General features: G+C 46.1%; 2 protein-coding genes across 3 annotated transcripts in view; one reads left to right on the forward strand and one right to left on the reverse strand.

The window, feature by feature from the left end:
* The window catches only part of BTD (biotinidase), a 28931-nt gene extending 8730 nt beyond the window's left edge, over positions 1–20201 (reverse strand). The window contains exon 1 of one of the 2 annotated variants that reach the window (XM_084796875.1): positions 20141–20201. Coding sequence is in view for 1 of the 2 variants with exons in the window: in XM_084796876.1 (XP_084653002.1) it covers positions 20036–20109 (74 nt within the window). In the remaining variant the exon portion in view is untranslated. The other variant, XM_084796876.1, reaches the window with a different exon arrangement.
* A 65-nt stretch (positions 20202–20266) lies between these two features.
* The window catches only part of HACL1 (2-hydroxyacyl-CoA lyase 1), a 34840-nt gene continuing 33878 nt past the window's right edge, over positions 20267–21228 (forward strand). The window contains exons 1-2 of the mRNA XM_084796867.1: positions 20267–20486; positions 20710–20814. Of these exons, the coding sequence (XP_084652993.1) occupies positions 20406–20486; positions 20710–20814 (186 nt within the window). The 5' untranslated portion in view covers positions 20267–20405. The remainder of the gene's footprint in view (positions 20487–20709; positions 20815–21228) is intronic.

Genomic DNA, 21228 nt, shown 5'->3' on the forward strand with positions numbered 1-21228 from the left:
TTTGGTAAAGTTATAGAAACGAGCCATAATTATTTCAGCAACAGAAAGGCCCTTGGGGGCCTCATTCAGAGCCCCCAGCAAAAGCTCCTCAGGGAGAAGCCTTCTCCCTCCCGCCCCCACCCTGTCTCAAACTGCTACTTGTTTCCCCAGGGAATAAATGTACCATACAAAGACCAGGGTTTGCTGCCACTCATCCGGACACTGTAAGCAATGTTCTATGCTAAGAACAAGAGGCCTTTGAGCGAGCGGTCATGAGTTTTGGAGTGGAAACAAAAGTATAATTGATAAGCTTTCTTATTGGAACTCTTGTCTCTAAAGACACCAAGGCATGATTTAAATGACTCAAAGCATCTATTTTGCATTCCATTTTGAAAGGATGATAATGGGGCAGCTCAGGCGAGGTCACAGCCATAGTGACAACACTGTTGAAGTCCATGTGGATGGCCTCTTGAAGAGGTGGAAACTGAGGCTGTGGTAGAGACGCACGAAGCAGGCCTTGGTGGTAGTGAGGCAGGACTCCTGGGCTAGGAAGGGCATTCGGTATCTGAGGGAGGGCACATAGGACTCTGTGTGTGCACTGGGGTAGGGGTGGCGGTGGGGGAACGGAAATTCAGGGTCCACTGAGCCTTAGCTTAGCCCTGGGGAGCAAAGCATCTAACTCTAAGAACGCAGAACTCATAATCCAGCAAAAACAAGGGAATTGCTGAACCAGCAGGGTACCACATTCCTTCCTATTTTCAGGAAATAAAATCTGTATTATTCGCAGGAGTCCAGTAGGAAAGCTCTAAGTGGCAGTCATCCGTGTGTGTGTGTGTGTGTGTGTGTGTGTGTGTGTGTGTGTGTGTGTGTGAACAAAGGTAGATTAATAATTAGAGGCTATGCACATTTAACCAGGTATTCGTGCTTGAAAGACTCAGGCTTAATGAGGTAGGAGAGAATGAGTAATTATAATAAAAATAGCTCCAAGAATTTGCCCTTCCCAAACAGCGGAGAAGCAGGAGACATTTTCCCCAGCGCCATGAGGCTGGCTTTCCCTCTGCACTTGGCAGCACTTGGCAGCGCGCACAGTCTCAGGAACAACCCAACAAGGTTAGCAAGGACACAGAAGGGCTCAGCAGCTGCAGAAGGGGTGCTCAGTCTTAAAGTGACAGCACTGGGGACTGGGAATGTGGCTCAGCTGACTGAGTGCCTGCCTAGCATGCACAAAGCCCTGGCTTTGATCCTAGCACGGCAGAAACCAGACCTGGTGGTGCACAGCTGGAATCCCAACACCCCAAGGGTTCAACCAGGAAAATCTTTAGTTCGGGGTTGTAGATCGGGGGAGATGGCTTGTTAAGTAAAGTAGATCGAAATTCTGATCGCTGACATCCACGTAAAAGCTGGGCATGGTGGCACACCTGTAGCCCCAGCACTTCGAGGGTCACCAGTCAGTCTAGCCACTGAACCCAGGTCCAGTGAGAAATCTTATCTCAAAAAAAGAAGAAAAGGTGAGTGAAGGGTAGAGGAAGGCTCCTGATGTTGGCCTCTGGCCACCAGGACACACATGTGGGCACATGTAACCACACGTTCATCTATCCTGTGGGCGATGGGGTTAAACCCAACTTCCTCGGAACAATGTAGCTGAAATTCATCAACTCGCTATGAATCCTCTAGGACCCCTGCCTCAGTCTGTGACCGCAGAGACATTAACCCATTCCTGACCTGTCTACTGTGAGGCAGCCAGTGTTGAATTATCTGGATGACAGGCCATAAGCTGGCTGAGAAGGTCAAGTGCAAACAACCACAGTGTGACAACCAGTGATGGTGGGGAATTCATGGATGAACCCACAAAGGACAATAAGGAAAGGATCAAGTCCTCTGTGGTACGTTGGCAACTTGTGATTTCACTTTTTCCCTTTAAGGAAGACAGGCACTGTGTCTTGGATAGGAGCTAGCTAGAACCCTTAAACTAAAAGAGAAACCCCAAAACAGTGCCGTGTTAGTCTAAATGTTGTCCTTCTTTCTCTCAGATGAGGAAAGCCTTCACAATGTGAGTAAATACAATAGAATTAAAATCTTGGCGATAGCCAGCCCAGTGGCCCCCACCTGTAATCCCAGCACTTGGGAGACAGAAGCAGGAGGATCGCTTGTCTACAAAGCCAGTCTAGGACAACCAAGGCTACAAGGAGAAACTCTGTCTTGAAAAAACAAAACAAAACAAACAACAACAATAAAATCTTGGAGTCTTGGTGTGTACCCATATGGGGGAAGGAAAAAAGTCCTGATTTTGCAGGTGTGATTGCCACCTGGTGGACAAAGAGAGAATAACACACACCAGTGGCTGTTTGACTCAGGCAACAGCAATGGGATTGGCTCTTCTCTTTCTTTTTTCTTCTAATATCTTACCTATCTACTTCATAATAAAAAAGAAAACCTGATGCATTTGATCGTCTTAAGAGTCAGTCTTCCTTCCCAGTGGTGGTGGCGCACACCTTTAATCCCAGCACTCGGGAGGCAGAGGCAGGTGGATCTCTGAGAGTTCGAAGCCAGCCTGATCTACAAAGCGAGTCCAGGACAGCCACGGCTACACAGAGAAAGCCTTTCTTGAGGGGTGGGGTAGGGAGTTGGTCTTCCTAAGCCAGGAGTCAGAAACTTCACCGTTATTTCTCAGGTGCTTTTCCCGCAGGCCTGATAGAGTGTGGACAGATTTTAAAGTGTTTCCACGAGCAAGCATTTATACACTACCGCAGTGACGGGGACTTCCTGCCCACAGTTTGGCCCAGGCTGTGTGCTGGGACACACCAACCATCGCCTGGGAAGAGAGGTGGATGAGGGATTACCTAGGTCAGGCAGGCCTGCGGGCTTGTGTGCTGTGTGCGCAGCTAAGATGTGGGTGCCTCTGTGAGCCCGCTCTAGGCAGAAGTCATCAGAAGCCCACGCGCTTCTCTCTCAGCTCTACACCTTGAGTGTGAAGCTCCCCGCCTCACCCCTCAGCCATAATGACCCCTGACCTGGAAGTGTAAGCCAAACAAACCCCTTCCTGTCCTAAGCAACTTTGGGTTGGGGTGTCTTAGAATGGCCACAGACCAAAACAAGGTAAGCCAGTTAACAGAGTTGGTTCTCATCTTAGCCATGCCAGGGATGCCTTGGATAACCAACCGATTCTGTTTTCACTCATTTAAACTGAGTTCAACAGGCAGCGTGGTGTTCTGTTAGAGGGCAGTGCATGATAATAATGACAGCCCTGCCGGCCAGGCTCTTCATCGGCTCCACAGCAACAGAGCTGTGAGGAGGCGGATGGCAATTGGTGCCTGAGGGGCACTGAGCTTGTGTGTCTAGTCTGTTGGTGAAGTCAGCAGTTGCCTGGGTAGCTTCTTTATCTGTAGCAAAGATCCCCCCAGCACAGCCACGGCTACACCACAGCCACGGCTACACCATGGCCACGGCTACACCACAGCCACGGCTACACCATGGCCACGGCTACACCACAGCCACGGCTACACCACGGCCACGGCTACACCACAGCCACGGTTACACCCTGGTCCCATTTCTACTCACGTCTCTCTGTCCTTTGCTTCCCACACTCTTAGCAGGACAGGAGCGTGGCTGCTTCTCCCAACTCCTGTTGCTTTACCAAGCTGCGGGGGGGGGGGACGACAGGGGGGGTGGGGAGCGGAGTCCTCCAGACCTGGGGCATGCTGAGGGTGCAACATATGGCTGGGATAGGAGGTTTCCATCCTTTCCATGAAAGCTGTAGGGTCCACACTGCTTAGCGCTGACTACAAAGCAGAGGATGGTGTGGTCTCGATCCTCGGTTGGGGAGAGGTTACCCTTTGGCTGGAAAGGGACTTAAGGCACAGCCAGGGCTTCACCCACATCTATCTTCCCAAAGCCCACATAGTCTTTTTATGCAACACTTAAAAAAAAAAAAGGTTGATGAATCTGAGAACCTGGGATGATTAAATAACAGCTTGGGAATAAGCTCAAACACCTTGTGACGTGTACAAACAAACCGCTCCTAAACAGATCATAAATTGGAATGGACATCAGATATCTGGAACAAATGTCTAAGAGTTGAGACAGTTAAAGTGACTGAAGAACAGACTGACAAAATATATATACAAAACATAGACACCAAGACAGTACTTAAGGCATGGCGGTGGTGGCGCACGGCTTTACTCCAAGCACTCAGAGGCAGGCGGATCTCTGTGAGTTTGAGGCTAGCCTGTTCTACGGATTGAATTCCAGGACAGCCAGGATTATGTAGAGACCCTGTCTTGAAAAAGAAAAAGAAAGAAAAGAAAAAAGACAGCACTTAAACATCAACAGAGAGCAGATTTTAACAAGAAAGTGAATCGCAAACACTTCAAGCGCCTTTGAAATTACCTACAAAACAAAAGTCCAAAATTTGGGTGCCGTCCCAAATTTTAAGTTTATAAAAAAAAAATCAAGGCAAGGAAGTAAAGTGATGACGGTGACATCTTACCGGCATAAACAAATCTGAGAATCTGTGGCCGCAGTGTCACAGTCGGCTGTGCCACTTTATCTCAGGAAGGTGTTCAAATGAAGTCTGAGGGTGTTGGAGTGACAACGTGGTGGACATGAACAAAATATGCTTTCCAGTTTCAATATACGGGAGTTTAAAACCAGCTCTGCTCCGTGTACTATAATAAGGTTATAAAACCAAGCTTTCGTTCCTTCATCTGTAAGTTGAAAATAAAGCACCAATGGGAGTGCTCAGCGTTCAGTGCACCGACAACGACGTGGCTCAGCCTGGAGATCGAGCTGATAGAGGAAAGTGATGAGCAGAACGCTACAGCAGGAAGAGAGTCATGGAACTCGATGCGTACCAGCCACACAGAATACGAAGCAGAAGCTGAACACATAATTAAGAAGACCCTGCTAGGGGCTGGAGACACGGCTCAGAGGTTAAGGGCACTGACTGCTCTTCCAAAGGTCTTGAGTTCAATTCCCAGCAACCACGTGGTGGCTCACAACCATCTATACTGAGATCTGGTGCCCTCTTCTGGAGTGTAGGCACTATATACATAATAAATAAATCAATAAAAAAGAGAAGACCCTGAAAATGAAATATGCTTAATATGTGCTGCCATGGGACGCTGTCTACAGCTGCTGTGATAACAGCTGAGTGAAAGTACATATGCATGTCAGTAGAGACTGGAAAAGACGAGTGAACGCAGGCGGGCTATTTCATGACAAATTGCAATATTTTGTAGTTTGTTTTGTTTTGAGACAGGATCTCACTATATAGTTGGGGCTGGCCTTGAACTTGCAGTGATCCTCCTGCCTCTGCTTCCTGTGCTAAAACTTAAAATGTGTTCTTAGTCAGACATGGTGGTACATACTTTTAATCCCAGCACTTGGGAAACAAAGGCAGGCAGATTTCTGTAAGTTCAAGGCCAGGGGGAAAGCAGCCAGAGGTTCTGTTCTTTAGCAGGCCCATCCTGGCAAGAAAGCACTTCATCAGGGCTTAACCTTGGGAGGCTTGATCTGAACCTAAGTGGCCTGGAGGAAGAGAAGTGCCAACTTCAGCTTTTACGTGGAGGAGGGAAATGCCCCACAAGAGCTCCTTCCTGACATCCCACCTCACCTGGTGGGAGAGCCCCAAGGAGCACAGGTTAGCCCTCAGTCCAAGGTCAAAGGCACAAGCATACAGACAGTCCAAGACATAACTGTCAACTCTAGGGTGCCTCTCTTGGTATTGTGGCAGGGCAAGACAGTGCAGTGGTTCCTCTACCTTGTATTCTTTTGCTTTTCTTCTTTTTCTTTTTCTTTTTTTATAAAAATATATATTATATATATTTATTACACATATATAAAATACAAACAGCAAGAAGAATCATGAAACAATCAGGAATTATATAAATGTTACATTCATAGTGTTTTGGTTATTTGTATTAGGCAGCCTTGAAAAAACCATCTTTCCTATCTTGGTGAGTCTAAAATTCTGAATGTAAATCAATATCTATCATATCTCATCTTCATTACCTTGCATTCCTGCTGAGGCTAATTTAGATTTAACTAGAATTTCATCTCCTTGATGGTAAGCTCTGTGGGAAATTACCCAACTCTATTCTAGGAACCCTAGGTCAAGATGCCCCAGATAACTTATGTTAGCTTCTGTTAAACTGCCTATTTGTGGAAACCCTGGAGTAAGCAGTGTGGGGAAGTACGGTGGAGGCAATCTGTGCTCTTGGCCTCCAGTCTGCCAGCCCTGGACCTCCTGGGAGCATCACCTCTCCAGGCCAGCACCACTGGACTCTCCTTGTTAAGAAGTTTCAATAAACCTTGTGTCTGGGTATTGTTTTTGGTCTCTTGGCGGCCTACCCATCCGGCACAGCAAGGCTAGGCTATATATGCCACATTCTAGAGATGTTACAACCAAAGCTTTGTTTACATTGAGTATGGAATTCAAATTCTTACAATATACGCAGCCCAGGGTAACAAGATAAAAGAGTGGAGAGTACGGAAGATGTTCACAGCCCTGAGATGCCTGGAAAAGCCAGTCCACACCCTCTATAGGAACTCTTGACATCCCCACAATTCGAGCCAACACAACGTTCAAAATTACAAGAAGACACACAAAGAATCACCGGGCGGTGGTGGCGCACGCCTTTAATCCCAGCACTCGGGAGGCAGAGGCAGGTGGATCACTGCAAGTTCGAGGCCAGCCTGGTCTAACAAAGCGAGTGTAGGACAGCCAAGGCTATACAGAGAAACCCTGTCTTGCAATACCAAACAACAACAACAACAAAACACACACACACACACACACACACACACACACACACACACACACAGAAATTATTACTAAAGAGAGTCAAAAGAACACAGCTAAATGGGACCCCTAACAAATTCAGATGATTGTAACCCAAGTGAAAACTGCCAAATACATGACAACTGAAGTAGTTCCCAGCGGGCTCTAAAGCGGATCAAGGAGTAAGATTCTGTTAAATAAAGTCAGATGGAGAGGGCTCTAAGGTATGAGAATTTGAGCTGCCAACAAATAAATTAAATTATAATAGCACAGAGAGGCTGGAGAGATGCTCAGTGATTCAGAGCACTTGCTGCCCTTGCAGAGGGATCTGAGCTTGATTCTCAGCATGCACGTGGCTGCTAACCATCTGTAACTGCGGTTTCAGAGCACCCGATGCCCTCTTCTGACCTCCTTTTACACCGCATGCATTTGGTGCACAGACATATATTCAGGCAAAACACCTATTCACATAAATAAAATAAAATAAAAAATTTTTAAATCTTTAAATAAAAAAAACATACAGCACAAAAATGACAGAAACAAAGAAAGAGCATAGGAGACAGGGAGAAACTGTAGGGTGTCCCATGACATTCCTAAAAAGCAGTAAACACAGAAGTGACACACACAGGAACAACGGCCTCAGGGTTGATAGTGAAATGCAGAAATTACAAATTCAGGGTAAGGAAGAAGAACCCCACGGCTAGACATGCTATTCTCAAACTGTGGGCTTTTTTTTTTTTTTAAAGATTTTTTAAAATTATGTATACAGTGCTCTGGCTGCATGTACACCTGCAGGCCAGAAGAGGGCATCAGATCACATTATAGATGGTTGTGAGCCACCATATGGTTGCTGGGAATTGAACTCAGGACCTTTGGGAGAACAGACAGTGCTCTTAACCTCTGAGCCATCTCTCCAGCCCAACACTGTGAATTTTTAAGAAGAAGATGCAGACACAACCATGGGAAAACAATGGTTTTTGTTGTTGTTTTTTCAAGACAGGGTTTCTCTGTGTAGCCTTGGCTCTCCCGGACTCACTTTGTAGACCAGGCTGGTCTTGAACTCACAGAGATCCATCTGCCTCTGCCTCTCTAAGTGAAAACAATGCTCTTTAAAAATACCAGGTTGGACATTTAGCTCAATGGGTTTGGCCCTCAGTTTGGGGAGATGGGGGATTGGGGGGAAATAAAAAAAAGACAAATTGGTACATACCTATAATCCCAACACTCAGAGAGACAGAGGCAGGTGGATCTCTGTGAGTTCGAGGCCAGCCTCGTCTACAAAGTATGTCCAGAACAGCCAAGGCTATACAAGGAAACCCTGACCCAAGAAAAGAAAAAGACAAAATAAATACATACTAAATATTTTGGATCCAGGTGTGGTGGCACTCCTTTAATTCCAGCACTCAGGGAAGCAGAGGCAGGTGGATCGCTGTGAGTTTGAGGCCATCCTGGTCTACAAAGTGAGTCCAGGACAGCCAAGGCTACACAGAAAAACTCTATCTCGAATAAATAAATAAATACATAAATAAGAAAAAGATACAGTTGTTTGGGATCGTCCCGATGGCTCAGTGGGGAAAACTGTGGCAACCCGAGTTCACTCTACAAATCCCAATGAATGGCGGAAGAGAGGGCCAGACTCACATTCTCAGAAGCTCCACACGTTCGCCTGGCATGGGCTGCCCCCACCCTACACCATCTTTTAATTTGAAAAAAAAAACCTGATACGGTGATTTTTTTTTTAAATGATGATCTGAACAATACGTCTCAATATCAGAGAAAGGAGGGAGATATCTTCAAAGTGCTGAGAGAAAGTAATTATCAACATACTGCTTTATTTACCTCCCACACAAACTCCAAGCAAACCCAAACAGCACAGTGGGGATTCACTCACTCCTAAAACAGTAAACAAAACGTCGGAGAAATCTTGAAAAACACTGCAAGAAAAGAAATGGAAGGTTACTCACCAGAAAATTGCCACATAAAAACTGTAAGTAAACACTGCCATGAATGAAAAGAAAGTAACAATTGATACACACACACACACACACACACACACACACACACACACACACACATATCTATATAGGTATTTATAGATATCCAGCACAAAATAGACAAGGGCTGAAAGCACTAAAAGGAAGAGGAGGAGGAAGGGACAGAAGAAGAGACTAAGGAAGAAACTGGAAAGGAAGGGGAACAGAATAGAAATGTCACCTGACAGGGATTTAAAAAGAAGTGGGGGGAAAAAATTAAAAAATAAGACTAGAGAGATAGCCCTGTGGGTAAAGCGGTTGGGTACAAGCATGAGGACCCGAGTTCAGATCCCAGCACCCGCGTGCGAGCCAAGTATGCTGATGTGCTTCTGTGACCTCAGCATTGGGGGGCGGAGACAGGCTGACGCCAGGTGCTTCCTGGCCAGCCAGTTTAGCTGGATCTGCAAGTCCCAGGTTCGGTGAGCAATTCTGGACAGCAATAGAGAAAGACGCCTTAAGTCTACCTCTGGCCTCTACATGTGGCCTCTGCTCCCCACATACAATTATGACAAATACAGAAACAGTCTGGACTGTAAATAAATGACAGAAATGTTCAAGAAATAGAAAAGTGAACAACATGAATGTGAATACAGAACTATAAAGGAGTCTAGAGAAAATGACCAGCAAGGATGGCAGCTGGGTGAGACCCAGGAAGGCAAAAGCTCTTGTGCGGTGGGCACACCAGCAGGGGCCTCCCTGGGTAACCAAGCCTCTTCTCCTTGGCTGCACATGGAAATGGCATTTTTGCTTCTAGCCACCAATTAATGAAACTTGAAGGGATTTCACAGTGCAACCGAAGTCCCATGCCAGTCAATTCTGCTCATCCAAAGAGATTATCCCAGCTTCACCTAGACTAACCGCCTTTCTTTAAAAGAAGGCAAATGCTTTAAAAGTGACACCCTCCTGCTGTCCTTAAATAGGCAAGTCACCATGAGTCCAAAAACTGAAAAGAAAATCACTCTACAAACAGCAGAATCTGGCCTCTGGCTGACACCTTCTGGCCAGCCTCGCTCAGACTCCGACCCACAGAAGCTTTCAGATGGTAAATGAACCTTATTTTAAGCTGTGCGGTGGGTACTGAGACAACGTTTAATACAATAACTACTGCATAACAGGTCAGAAAAAAAAATATTTAAGGATAATAATTGAAGAATGCTCTCCAGGAACACAAGCGGATTTGAATGATCGGAAAGACAACAAAACTCAAGAAAAGAAGGCAACGCCTTGTTGGGCGGTGGTGGCGCATGCCTTTAATCCGAGCACTTGGGATGCAGAGGCAGGTGGATCTCTGTGAGTTCAAGGCCAGCCTGGTCTACAAAGTGAATCTAGGACAGCCAAGGCTACACACAGAAACCCTGTCTCCAAAAACAAAACAAAAACAAATAAACAAAAAAAAGAAGGCCATGACTCAGGAAGCTCTTCCTACCAAAGATAAGAAGTCACTTTAGGGACAAATCAAAAGACCAAAGGCAGTTTTGTTTGTTTAGTTTTGTGAGACAAGGTGTCTCTATGTAGCCCACACTAGCCTCAAACCCACATCCTTCTGCCTCATAAGCCTCCTGCTAGGACTACAGGCTTGCACCACTATACTTGGGTAAAGAAAAGATTTTTTACAAAGGTTTATTTATTTAATTGTATATGTATGGGGGTTTTGCCAGCACCACATGTGTGCAGTGTCCCTGGAGGCCAGAAGATGGTGTCGGAGCCCCTGGAACTGGCGTTACAAATGGTCACAAGCCAGCAACCATGTGACTGCTGAGAAGCTAGAGGCGCAAGTGCTTTTAGCCACTGAGCCATCATGTCAGCCCTGAAATAAAGCATTTTTAAGGACAAAAATTCAGACTGCTCTCTCCCTTTATCACAATAACACCAGTGCTAGCAAAAGCCTACAGACTCATTTCTAAAAAAGAGAACAGGACCTAGAACCGTCATAGGATGTTAAGATTTGGTTGTAATATAAAAGTGACTGGTAACAAGTTTGAAAATGTAAGAACGCCAGAGTGTTGGTCTCATTGGTGTCATCAGCCTTTCTTGGAAAAAAAAAAAGTGTTGAAGCCAAAGTTCTGCTGAGCAGGAAGTGGATGGAAGAACTACAGCAGGAGCCTCAGCTATAAAATTAACAAGAAGGCTCTGTTTCTAGAACAGCATGCAACTGCTGTGAACTTGGCAACCTAGACCCAAGAAAACTAGCCAAAGGTCCCAAGAATGAGGGAAGGAGGCCTGCAGTGCTAGCGGAAGCAGACAGCAGGACAAAAATGGAAATCCAGTGAAAAAATGAAAACTGAAAGAATAAAGTTCTGTGATAAAAAGAAAAGGAAATAGAACATTATCAGCTAACTTAATTATGGAGAGAGTTGGGAAGTGTAAAAATAAGCGATCATAAAGAGGAAATAATAAGTACAGAAAGATGAAAATAATGACAAGTTGTAGGCAGACGCAGGAGGACTGCAGGGAGCCCTAGTTTGCATGGTGGCTGTGGGGTGAGTTCCAGAGCAGCCTGGGTTATGCCACACAGGAAAGCCTTTCCCAGGAAAAAGGGTCAAAAAACCAAAACAAAACCAAAAAAAAATCTGTTGTGGCTAACAGGACATTACCACACACACACACACACACACACACACACACACACACACACACACTGAGTGCTTTATCTCCATGTACAACTGCATGCCAGAAGAGGGCACCAGATCACATTATAGAAGGTTGTGAGCCACCATGTGGTTGCTGGGAACTGAACTTAGGACCTCTGGAAGGACACACAGTGCTCTTAACCACTGTGCCATCTTTTTAGCCCCAATGGTAGTCTTTTAATCACTAAATTTGGGGTGGATAGATATCCAAAAAAAGCTAACAGATAAAGATATTATATAGAAATGACAAATGCAGGTGCTGCTCCCCTTGCTCTGTGTGTGTGTGTGTGTGTGTGTGTGTGTGTGTGTGTGTGTGTGTGTGTGTCTATTTCTGGGTTTTTGGGAGCCGGGCTAATCCAAGCCTTTCTCAGAGACCCTGATGAAAAGACAAAGAGAATGCTAGCTCCCGGGACACACTTGGCAAGATCTTGTCTGGAGCTGGGGCCAGGAATGAGTGAGGGTTTTGATTCCTAGGAATCTGGCTTTTCTCCTGAAGAGACTGGAGTTTTCGGTCCTAAAGCTGCTGTGTGCTCTGTCTATGACACTCTTGAAATATCTTGTGTTCCCTTTGTGCAACATTGCTTTATTAGCTCCCTGCTGACACCGTCCCACTGTATGACAGCTTTCTGCCACCTCTGCCTCATTTCCCCCTGTAATATAACATGTATGAGAATGTACTTCTTAATACACTCTTTGGCATAAGCTTACATGAGATCTCCAGACCTCAGATTTTATGTTGTTGGTTTTTTCCGCCTCATCTTTAGACCTCCCTCTTAGGACCCTGTCACTAAAGAATGACTTGCTGGTCCCGGTCACTGGATAGATTAGAGTCTTGGCATAGTGGCACACACCTGTGATGCCAGCACTCAGGAGCCTAAGGCAGAAAGACGCCAAGTTCAAAGCCAGCTTGGACTACGCAGTGAATTCAAACAAGGCCACCCACCTCAAAAAAAAAAAAATCACACAAACACAAAAGAAAAAACAAAATTCTTAATACAGAAGGAGGCTTAATAACTTCAAATTGGGGATCATTTATAAAACAAGATACAAAAAAAAAACTTAAAGGAAAACAATTGTCACAGATAATTATAAAAATCAGCATTGCAAAAGTAACTACAGGTCGATTTCTAGTTTGAGAGGAACCTGGGTAAAGTAGGGAATTTTTTTTCCCCCTCAAAAACAAAGTTTGTAAAAGAGTTAAAAGACAAACACTGAGGGCATGTAAAAGCTATCTATAGCACTCGGGAGGCAGAGGCAGGTGGATCTCTGAGTTGGAGGCCAGCCTGGTCTACAAGAGTGATTTCCAGAACAGCCAGGGCTACCCAGAGAAACCCTGTTCAACAAAACAAAACAAAACAAAACGGAAAGTGGCATGGGGTGTAGGCTGTCCTGGTGAGACTGATAGACTGTGAACAGTCAGCGGGGAAGGAGGGCCCCCCACCAGAGGTCTAGAGGAGGGGAAGAGGGCGGAAAAGGGAGGGGGTGGGAACAGAAGATAAGAGCGAGAGGATAACCATGGGATGTAATGTAAATGAACTATAATTTATTAATACATTATAATTAATTAATTAATTAATTTAAAAAGACATCTATAAGCCAGCAAGAAGAAGATAAATGTCTCATAAAGAAATGGGCCAACTCCACAGCTGGTAATTGACAGATGAAGAGGCCTCATGGCTCTACTTTGCTTCATTCATAACCAGAGGATCTTTGGAAATGAGTAGTCAGTTCACACCTATCAACTGGCCAAAAGAATAACAACTGTATTTTGGTATTTTACTAGTGTAGGCTAAGTATACACAACAAAGGGTTTACTGTGAGACTGTATACATGTACATATTGCAGTCAACCATGCTCTCCCTTATTACCCGTCCTTGCTCCCTGCTATCAACCCTCTTCCTAACTAGCCCTCCGCAATTTCCATGTCTTTAACGTTCATTTACTTACTTACTTATCTATCTCTTTATTTATTTTGAGACAGGATACCATGTAGCTCATGCTGGCCTTGAACTCACTAGGTAGCTGAGGCTGGCCTTGAACTCACTAGGTAGCTGAGGCTGGCCTTGAACTCACTAGGTAGCTGAGGCTGGCCTTGAACTCACTAGGTAGCTGAGGCTGGCCTTGAACTCATTATCCTTCTGCTCTATCTCCCACGTGTTCGAACTACAGCTGTGCACTAACTACCATGCCTGGCTGGAGTGGCAAAAACAAACAAAGGCATTGTTTCCAACTGACAGAGAAAAGGGCAGTTCTCATATAATGAAGATGGGAATGTAAGTTCTTAAGACTTTGGAGAATAATTTGACAACTTCTGAGAAAACTGGTAGAGAAAACTCCCTACATCGGTATTATATATAGATACTCTCACATAGGTGTAAAAGATACAAACATTTCAGAGTACATTATTCATACCCTGAAAAGGTAAGTAACTGTTGGAATGTGTTCCCTTCAATTGTGTTGGAGCCTTCGACATAGCCTGGCTGGCAGGTGGGTCTTGAGGGAAGTGTTTGGCTCACTTCCCTCACCAATGCTTTTGGGTTGGGAATGAGTCAGCCATCTCTAGTTTGCCCATCTTTTTCCCTCTACTTGATATATCTGCTTGCCTTTCTTTGATATTTCTACTCTGATGCTAGTAATGGGCTGTTAGACTTCTGAGCTGCTACAACAGTAGGCAAAAAGAAACGTCTTTATGAATTACTTACCACTGGCAAACGTTGGTAGTAGACTCCATAATCCCCAGCTGCTTGGGATGTAAAGCAAAAGGATCACCAGTTCAAGCCTGTCTGGGGACAGAGTGGGCTCAAGGCCTGCCTGGGACAGAGTGGGCTCAAGGCCTGCCTGGGGACACAGTGTATTCAAGGCCTGCCTGGGGACAGAGTGGGCTCAAGGCCTGCCTGGGGAACAGACTGGGTTCAAGGCCTGCCTGGGGACAGAGTGGGCTGAAGGCCTGCCTGGGGACAGAGTGGGCTCAAGGCCTGCCTGGGGACAGAGTGGGTTCCATGCCTGCCTGGGGACAGAGTGGGTGCAAGGCCTGCCTGGGGACAGAGTGGGTGCAAGGCCTGCCTGGGGACAGAGTGGGTTCAAGGCCTGCCTGGGGACAGAGTGGGCTCAAGGCCTGCCTGGGGACAGAGTGGGTTCAAGGCCTGCCTGGGGACAGAGTGGGTGCAAGGCCTGCCTGGGGACAGAGTGGGTTCAAGGCCTGCCTGGGACAGAGTGGGCTCAAGGCCTGCCTGGGGACAGAGGGGGCTCAAGGCCTGCCTGGGGACAGAGTGGGTGCAAGGCCTGCCTGGGGACAGAGTGGGTTCAAGGCCTGCCTGGGACAGAGTGGGCTCAAGGCCTGCCTGGGGACACAGTGGATTCAAGGCCTGCCTGGGGACAGAGTGGGCTCAAGGCCTGCCTGGGGACAGAGTGGGTGCAAGGCCTGCGTGGGGACAGAGTGGATTCAAGGCCTGCCTGGCGACAGAGTGGATTCAAGGCCTGCCTGGGGACAGATGGCCTAAAGGCCTGCTTGGGGACAGCGTGGGTTCAATGCCTGCCTGGGGACAGAGTGGGCTGAAGGCCTGCCTGGGGACAGAGTGGGTTCCATGCCTGCCTGGGGACAGAGTGGGCTGAAGGCCTGCCTGGGGACAGAGTGGGTTCAAGGCCTGCCTGGGGACAGAGTGGGCTCAAGGCCTGCCTGGGGACAGAGTGGGTTCCATGCCTGCCTGGGGACAGAGTGGGCTCAAGGCCTGCCTGGGGACAGAGTGGGTGCAAGGCCTGCCTGGGGACAGAGTGGGCTCAAGGCCTGCCTGGGGACAGAGTGGGCTCAAGGCCTGCCTGGGGACAGAGTGGGCTCAAGGCCTGCCTGGGGACAGAGTGGGCTCAAGGCTTGCCTTGGGACAGAGAGGGTTCTAGGCCTGCCTGGGGATAGAGTGGGTTCAAGGTGAGGCTGGGTAACTCCCAGACCCTGTCTCACAATAAAAAGCAGCAGGAAAGGACAGAGATATATTTCAAAGGTAAAGCAATGGCCTCCCCAGCACCACACAGTAAATAAATAATATGTAGTCTCAGCTGGAGAGATGGGTCAGTGGTTAAGAGCACTGGCTGCTCTTCCAGAGGTGCTATGTTCAATTCCCAGAAACCATACGGTAGTTCACAACCATCTATTAAGTAATCTGATCCCCTCTTGTGGTGTGCATCAAAACAGTGTACTCATATATATGAAATAAATACATCTTAAACAAACAAACAAACAAATTCAAAAAACCTAGTTTCATATACTCAGTTACAACAACAGAAAATGGATTGAGACCCCTTAAAATGTAGATTATGAAGGTACCATAAACATCAAACTCAAAGGCTCCCTCTATGGGATTGAAAGGGAGATGCAGTCAGAGAGGGACACACACACACACACACACACACACACTCACTCACTCACTGTATTTGGTGACTAGTAGCTGGTTCATGTGTATGTGATAACTTCTGATACTTTCATGCATCTGAAAGATATTATAGATATTAACTATAAGAAACCAGTAAGTTGCTGGGTGTGGTGGTGCTCGCCTTTAATCCCAGCACTTGGGAGGCAGAGGCAGGCGGATCGCTGTGAGTTTGAGGCCAGCCTGGTCTACAAAGTGAGTCCAGGACAGTCAGGACTGTTACACAGAGAAACCCTGTCTCAAAAAAAAAAAAAAAAAAAAAAAAAAAAAAAAAAAAAAGAAAAAGAAAGAAAGAAAGAAAGAAAGAAACCAGTAAGTTGTTTATAAGCCCTAAGAAGGAGCTCAGCGTTATGATGAAGAAACAAGCTCATGGGCTTAAGTCTTCCATTATGAAAATGTCCCCAGCTCAACCCCACACCTTGGGAACTTTGCAGTTTTATTCCAAGGAGAAATACTTTGTTGCTAAGCCATTATGTCTTTACGCCACACACAGAGTTGTCACTGTTTTATATAACCATATTCTTCCTGTTTTCTCCCCATACTGCTCCTGGCTTCGGCTCATTAAACTGCCAGGCAAAGTTCAGGCTTTGGGCAGGAATCCAGCTCTTTCTAGGTCAAAGGGTACCAGGGAAACATGCTTGGCGCCTTTCGATAACACAGGCGCTGGGAGCTCTTATTATTGAGTTATTACTAAGATGTCCCTGATAGCTCCCGAATATAAAGTTGTTATCCATTGTTTTCCCCCCTATCTCTAAGCTTTGCTACTATACAGTTCATAAGCTTAATGAGAAGCAAACAAAATCAACTTAACCTGTTTCACTCAACCCACCATTTTATTCCATTATTTTATACCTGTTCTGTCTCTGGTGACATGTTTCCTACAGTATGGTTTAAGTGTTGCTTAAAAAACAACAACAACACTTTATATAGATTCCTTTTTATTTTTGTTCCTGGCTTTTTGCTTGAAGGTGGCATAGCTCTGTAATCTCAGCTACTCGGAAGGCTGAGCCTGGAAGATTGAAAGTTCAAGGCCTGCCTGGACTTGAACTTAGTGAAACCCTGTCTTAACATGAAAGAGTAAGAGCTTAGTGTTATAGCAGCTGCCTAGCACGCACAGGGCGCTGGCTTCAGTCCCCATGCCAGAAAAGAAGATATGCATTCAGTTTCCACTTTCTCTTATTGTCAGCCAACTTCATTTTTAGCCATTTGACAACCAGACACAGCCTAGGGTCACCTGAGAAATGAGTCTCCATAAAGTAACTGTCATTACCATCTTGGCCTGTGGGCTTGTCTGTGGGGGGGCAAATCAAGATAATTATTAATCACTGCAGGAGGGCCTACCCTGCAAGGCAGGTGGCCCTGGGCTGTATGAGAAAACTAGTTAAACATGAGTCTGGGAGAAAGCCAGAGTGAGTCAGAAAATCTGTTGCTCTGTGGTTCCTGCTTTGAGTTCCTACTCTGACAACCTTCCCTCAAAGACGGTCTGTGACTTGGGAGTGTAAGATAAGGCAAACTTTTTCCTCCCCTAACATGCTTTTCGTCACAGTATTTGTCACAGCAACAAAATGAAGTTAGAAAAACACATAGCCCTAAATTGTTTTTTATTTGATAACCAAGCACCACGTTTTGGTAAAGCATGGGCTATTTTTCACAGGTTCAGCTAGGGTGTGCTTAAAAATGAACATGGGGGGGGGGCTGGAGAGATGGCTCAGAGGCTAAGAGCACTGGCTGTTCTTCCAGAGGTCCTGAGTTCAATTCCCAGCAACCACATGATGGCTCAGAACCATCTATAATGAGATTTGGTGCCCTCTTCTGGTGGGCAGGCACACATGCCCACAGAACATTGTATACATAATAAGTAAATAAATCTGTTTTTTTTTTTTAATGAACACAAGAATTTCCAAATGTACATGTATATTGACTGAAATTTTTAAGAAACCACAATTTTGGGGGTCCATTGAGTCACTGCCTATATAAGCTGCCTTTTTTTGAAAGTTAATGTTCTCGGGGCTGGAGAGATGGCTCAAAGGTTAAGAACACTGTCTGTTCTTCCAAAGATCCTGAGTTCAATTCCCAGCAACCACATGGTGACTCAGGACCATATATAATGAGATCTAGTGCCCTCTTCTGGCCTGTAGGCACACATACAGACAGAATACTTATGGTACAAATAATAAATAAATAAATCTCTTTTAAAAAGAAAAGAAAGTTAATCTCCTCTAGGCCTGATATTGCAACTCTCTCTAAAAAAAATAATAATTTATTTTTGAGACAGGGTCTCACTCTGTGGCCCAGGCTGGCCTTAGATTTGTGAGCCTCTTGCCTTGGCCTCCTGAATACAGACAGTATGTATCGCCACACCCTGAGTACAGCTCTTATGAAATCACTCGGTTACCTCGATACTACCTTCACCCACTTGGAAGAAAGTTGTCAAGCCATTCCTCACAACAGCAAGCCTAGATCCCTCAAACAGTCACTATCTGGACTCTGGAGACTGGGTTTGCACTGTGGAGAGCATGCTACCAATATTGCCTTTTCTTTACTTTTTATTATAATTTTATTTCACATGTATGGCTGTTTTGCCTGCATGTGTGTCTGCGCTCTGTGTGTGTGCCTGGTGCCCTCGGAAGCCAGAAGAGGCATCCATTTCCCTGGAACCAGAATACAGATGTTTGTAAAACACCACGTGGGCACTGGAAATCAACCTCTGTTCTAACCACTGAACCGTCTTTCCAACCTCCTAGCCTTCTGTCTTTTAAGAAAGTTAAAAGTCAGGGCTGGAGACATAGTTCAGTGGTACAGTGCTTGACTGATATACACAAGGTTCTAGGTTCAATTTTTTTAAAAAAAATTATTCTTCCTTTGAGTGATAAATAATAAATGTCAAAATCTTTTTCTTTCCATTTATTTATTTATTTATTTATTTATTTATTTATTTTTGATACAAGGTCTCACTATATAGCCCTGGCTGTCCTGAAATGCACTAAGTAAACCAGGATGGTCTCAAACTCACAGAGATCCATGTGCCTCTGCCCCTCAAGTGCTGGGATTAAAGGTATAAGCCGCTGCACCTAGCTCTACAATGCCAAATTTCAACAAAATATCCAACAAATAAAACCCAAGCACACTGCCAATGAAAAAGCAGAGAATAAGATTAGCACGTTCAAAGTCCACACAGAGAGCTTTGTATAAATGACAGCTCCTGGGATACTGCAGTTGAGGGCGCAGGAATGACTCTTGGAGGGGCATTCACATCACTCTGATGAATAAATACAGTCAAAGGAAGTGTGGAATGCTTGAATTGCAAGGTGAAGGCAAGAACCAGCTTGATGATTTTTCTCTTTGCTAAATGGCAAGATTGGCCAGTTGAAGACTGATCCTTAAAAAACAAAACAACTTAATCTGAATTACAGTGATTTTTTTCTTCAACCAAAGCTCAGTTTGCCTTTCATATAGAGATCTTCCAGGTATTGTTTTGAGAAAGGGACTGATATAAGGCGCCATGAATTGACTATTGCTTATATAGCTTGTGTTTCCAGGGTCAAGCAGTCTTAGCCTTGAACTCCTAAGTCGAAAGTAACCAACATTATTACTTTGGTAAAAAGTTAAGCAATCATACATTAATTATTAACCATTGCTCTAACTGACCTTAGTGATATCCAACTGGAACAACAACAAAAAGTATTTTTTAAAAAACAGGCAGAGGCAGCAGCGGCGTTAAGAAAGCTCTGGGCAAGATTATCTCTTGAGGAGCAAGTGTGGTGTCATCTCCGATAAAGAATAGACCTCTGCTCACAGACTTACGTAACACGCACAGTCTGTGGCATGCAAAACCCAGTTACGAAACCAGGGGGCATAGAAGAATGATAACAGGGCCCAAAGGTCTTTTTTCTTTCTTTCTTTCTCTCTCTCTCTCTTTCTCTCTCTCTCTCTCTCTCTCTCTCTCTCTCTTTTGTTTTTGTTTTTGTTTTCCGAGACAAGGTTTCTCTGTGTAGCCTTGATTGTCCTGGACTGGTTTTATAGACCAGGCTCATTTATTTATTTTTTTTTTTCGACTTTAGACTCTCCAAAACACCCGCGTCCCAAAAGCCTTTGCGCAGTTTGCCCCCAAATCAGCGAGAAGCTACGGCGCGGGGGCGGAGACTCACGTTGGAACCACGCCCCCTCCTCTCAAGCGCTCGGTCTCGCCCTCACCCTCGAGGTGCGCATGTACCACGCGCCGGACGCGGGGCCGAGCTGGGTTCCACGCCAGTGGAGAACGAAACCATGGCGAGCAGCCTCCGAAGTTGGGTTTCTTACCTGCTCGGCCTCGGCCGCGGCCTTCAGCTCGGCCCGCCTCCTGCTGCTGGCGGAGCTGGGAAAAGACTGATTGGAGAATGGGCGTGCTTACATTGTGGCCTCTGACCCTTAGTCCCGCCCCTTCTCTCCTTGGCTTAAATCGGTTGGCTGCCCTCCTGTCTGTCAGAAGCGGGTGTCTCCAGCAGCGTGCAGCAAGCAGTCTGAGGCTAGTTTGATTAGAGCGGCTGAGGACCGTAAGAGAGTTTGAAGTAACTTTAAGTGGAAGATGCCAGAAAGTAACTCGGCAGAGGGTAGCGAGCAGCAGGTGTCCGGTGCTAAAGTCATCGCCCAGGCCCTGAAAACGCAAGTACGATGGATCCCTCGGCAGTGAAAGGCTCTACAGAAACAGGCGGGGCGGGGATGGGTGCAGGGGGAGGAGAGGAGAGACCGCGCGTTCTCGTGGAGATGGAGGAGGGCGAGGAGGAGGGGACGGGAGTCCTGCTGGTCCTTCCTTTGGACCTCCGGGGAGGTCTAGAAGGCTGGGTCACCTAGTGACCGGCTTTTATGTATCGGTGTCTTCCCTCCCCCAGGATGTGGAGTACATGTTCGGCGTCGTAGGCATCCCCGTGACTGAAATCGCCCTTGCTGCTCAGGAATTGGGCATCAAGTACATTGGGATGAGGAACGAGCAAGCGGTGAGTGTGGGCACAGGTAGCCAAACGGCAGGCAGCTATGCCCTGCACACAGCGTCCCGTCACGTCTAAAGCATCGCACGCACCACTTGACAGGAAAGTGAGATGCTGAGAAACTAAGTTTGACTTAGTGACATTTGAACCCGGGTACCCTGACTTCGGATCTGTGCTTGCAGTGTTCTGCCGTAGTGTACTCTGCCACGTCCGAATGCTAGGATTGGAAGGGATGGATGCTCTTAATTCACTACTAGGCTGTGTGTTCTAGCAGAGGAGACGGTGTGCTGTTTCATCACCACAAGTGTGTATGGCCAGTATCCGCTGCGGTTCGTGTGCATGGTGGGTGCTCAGAGAGCGGCGGGATGAATGACTGAAGGTCAGGACTCATGCTGCGTAAGGTGAAGGGTACTAGAGATGTTA

The sequence above is a fragment of the Acomys minous genome, assembly GCF_964271855.1.
Source record: "Acomys minous genome assembly, chromosome: 9".
In the NCBI taxonomy this organism is placed as follows: Eukaryota; Metazoa; Chordata; class Mammalia; order Rodentia; family Muridae; genus Acomys; species Acomys minous.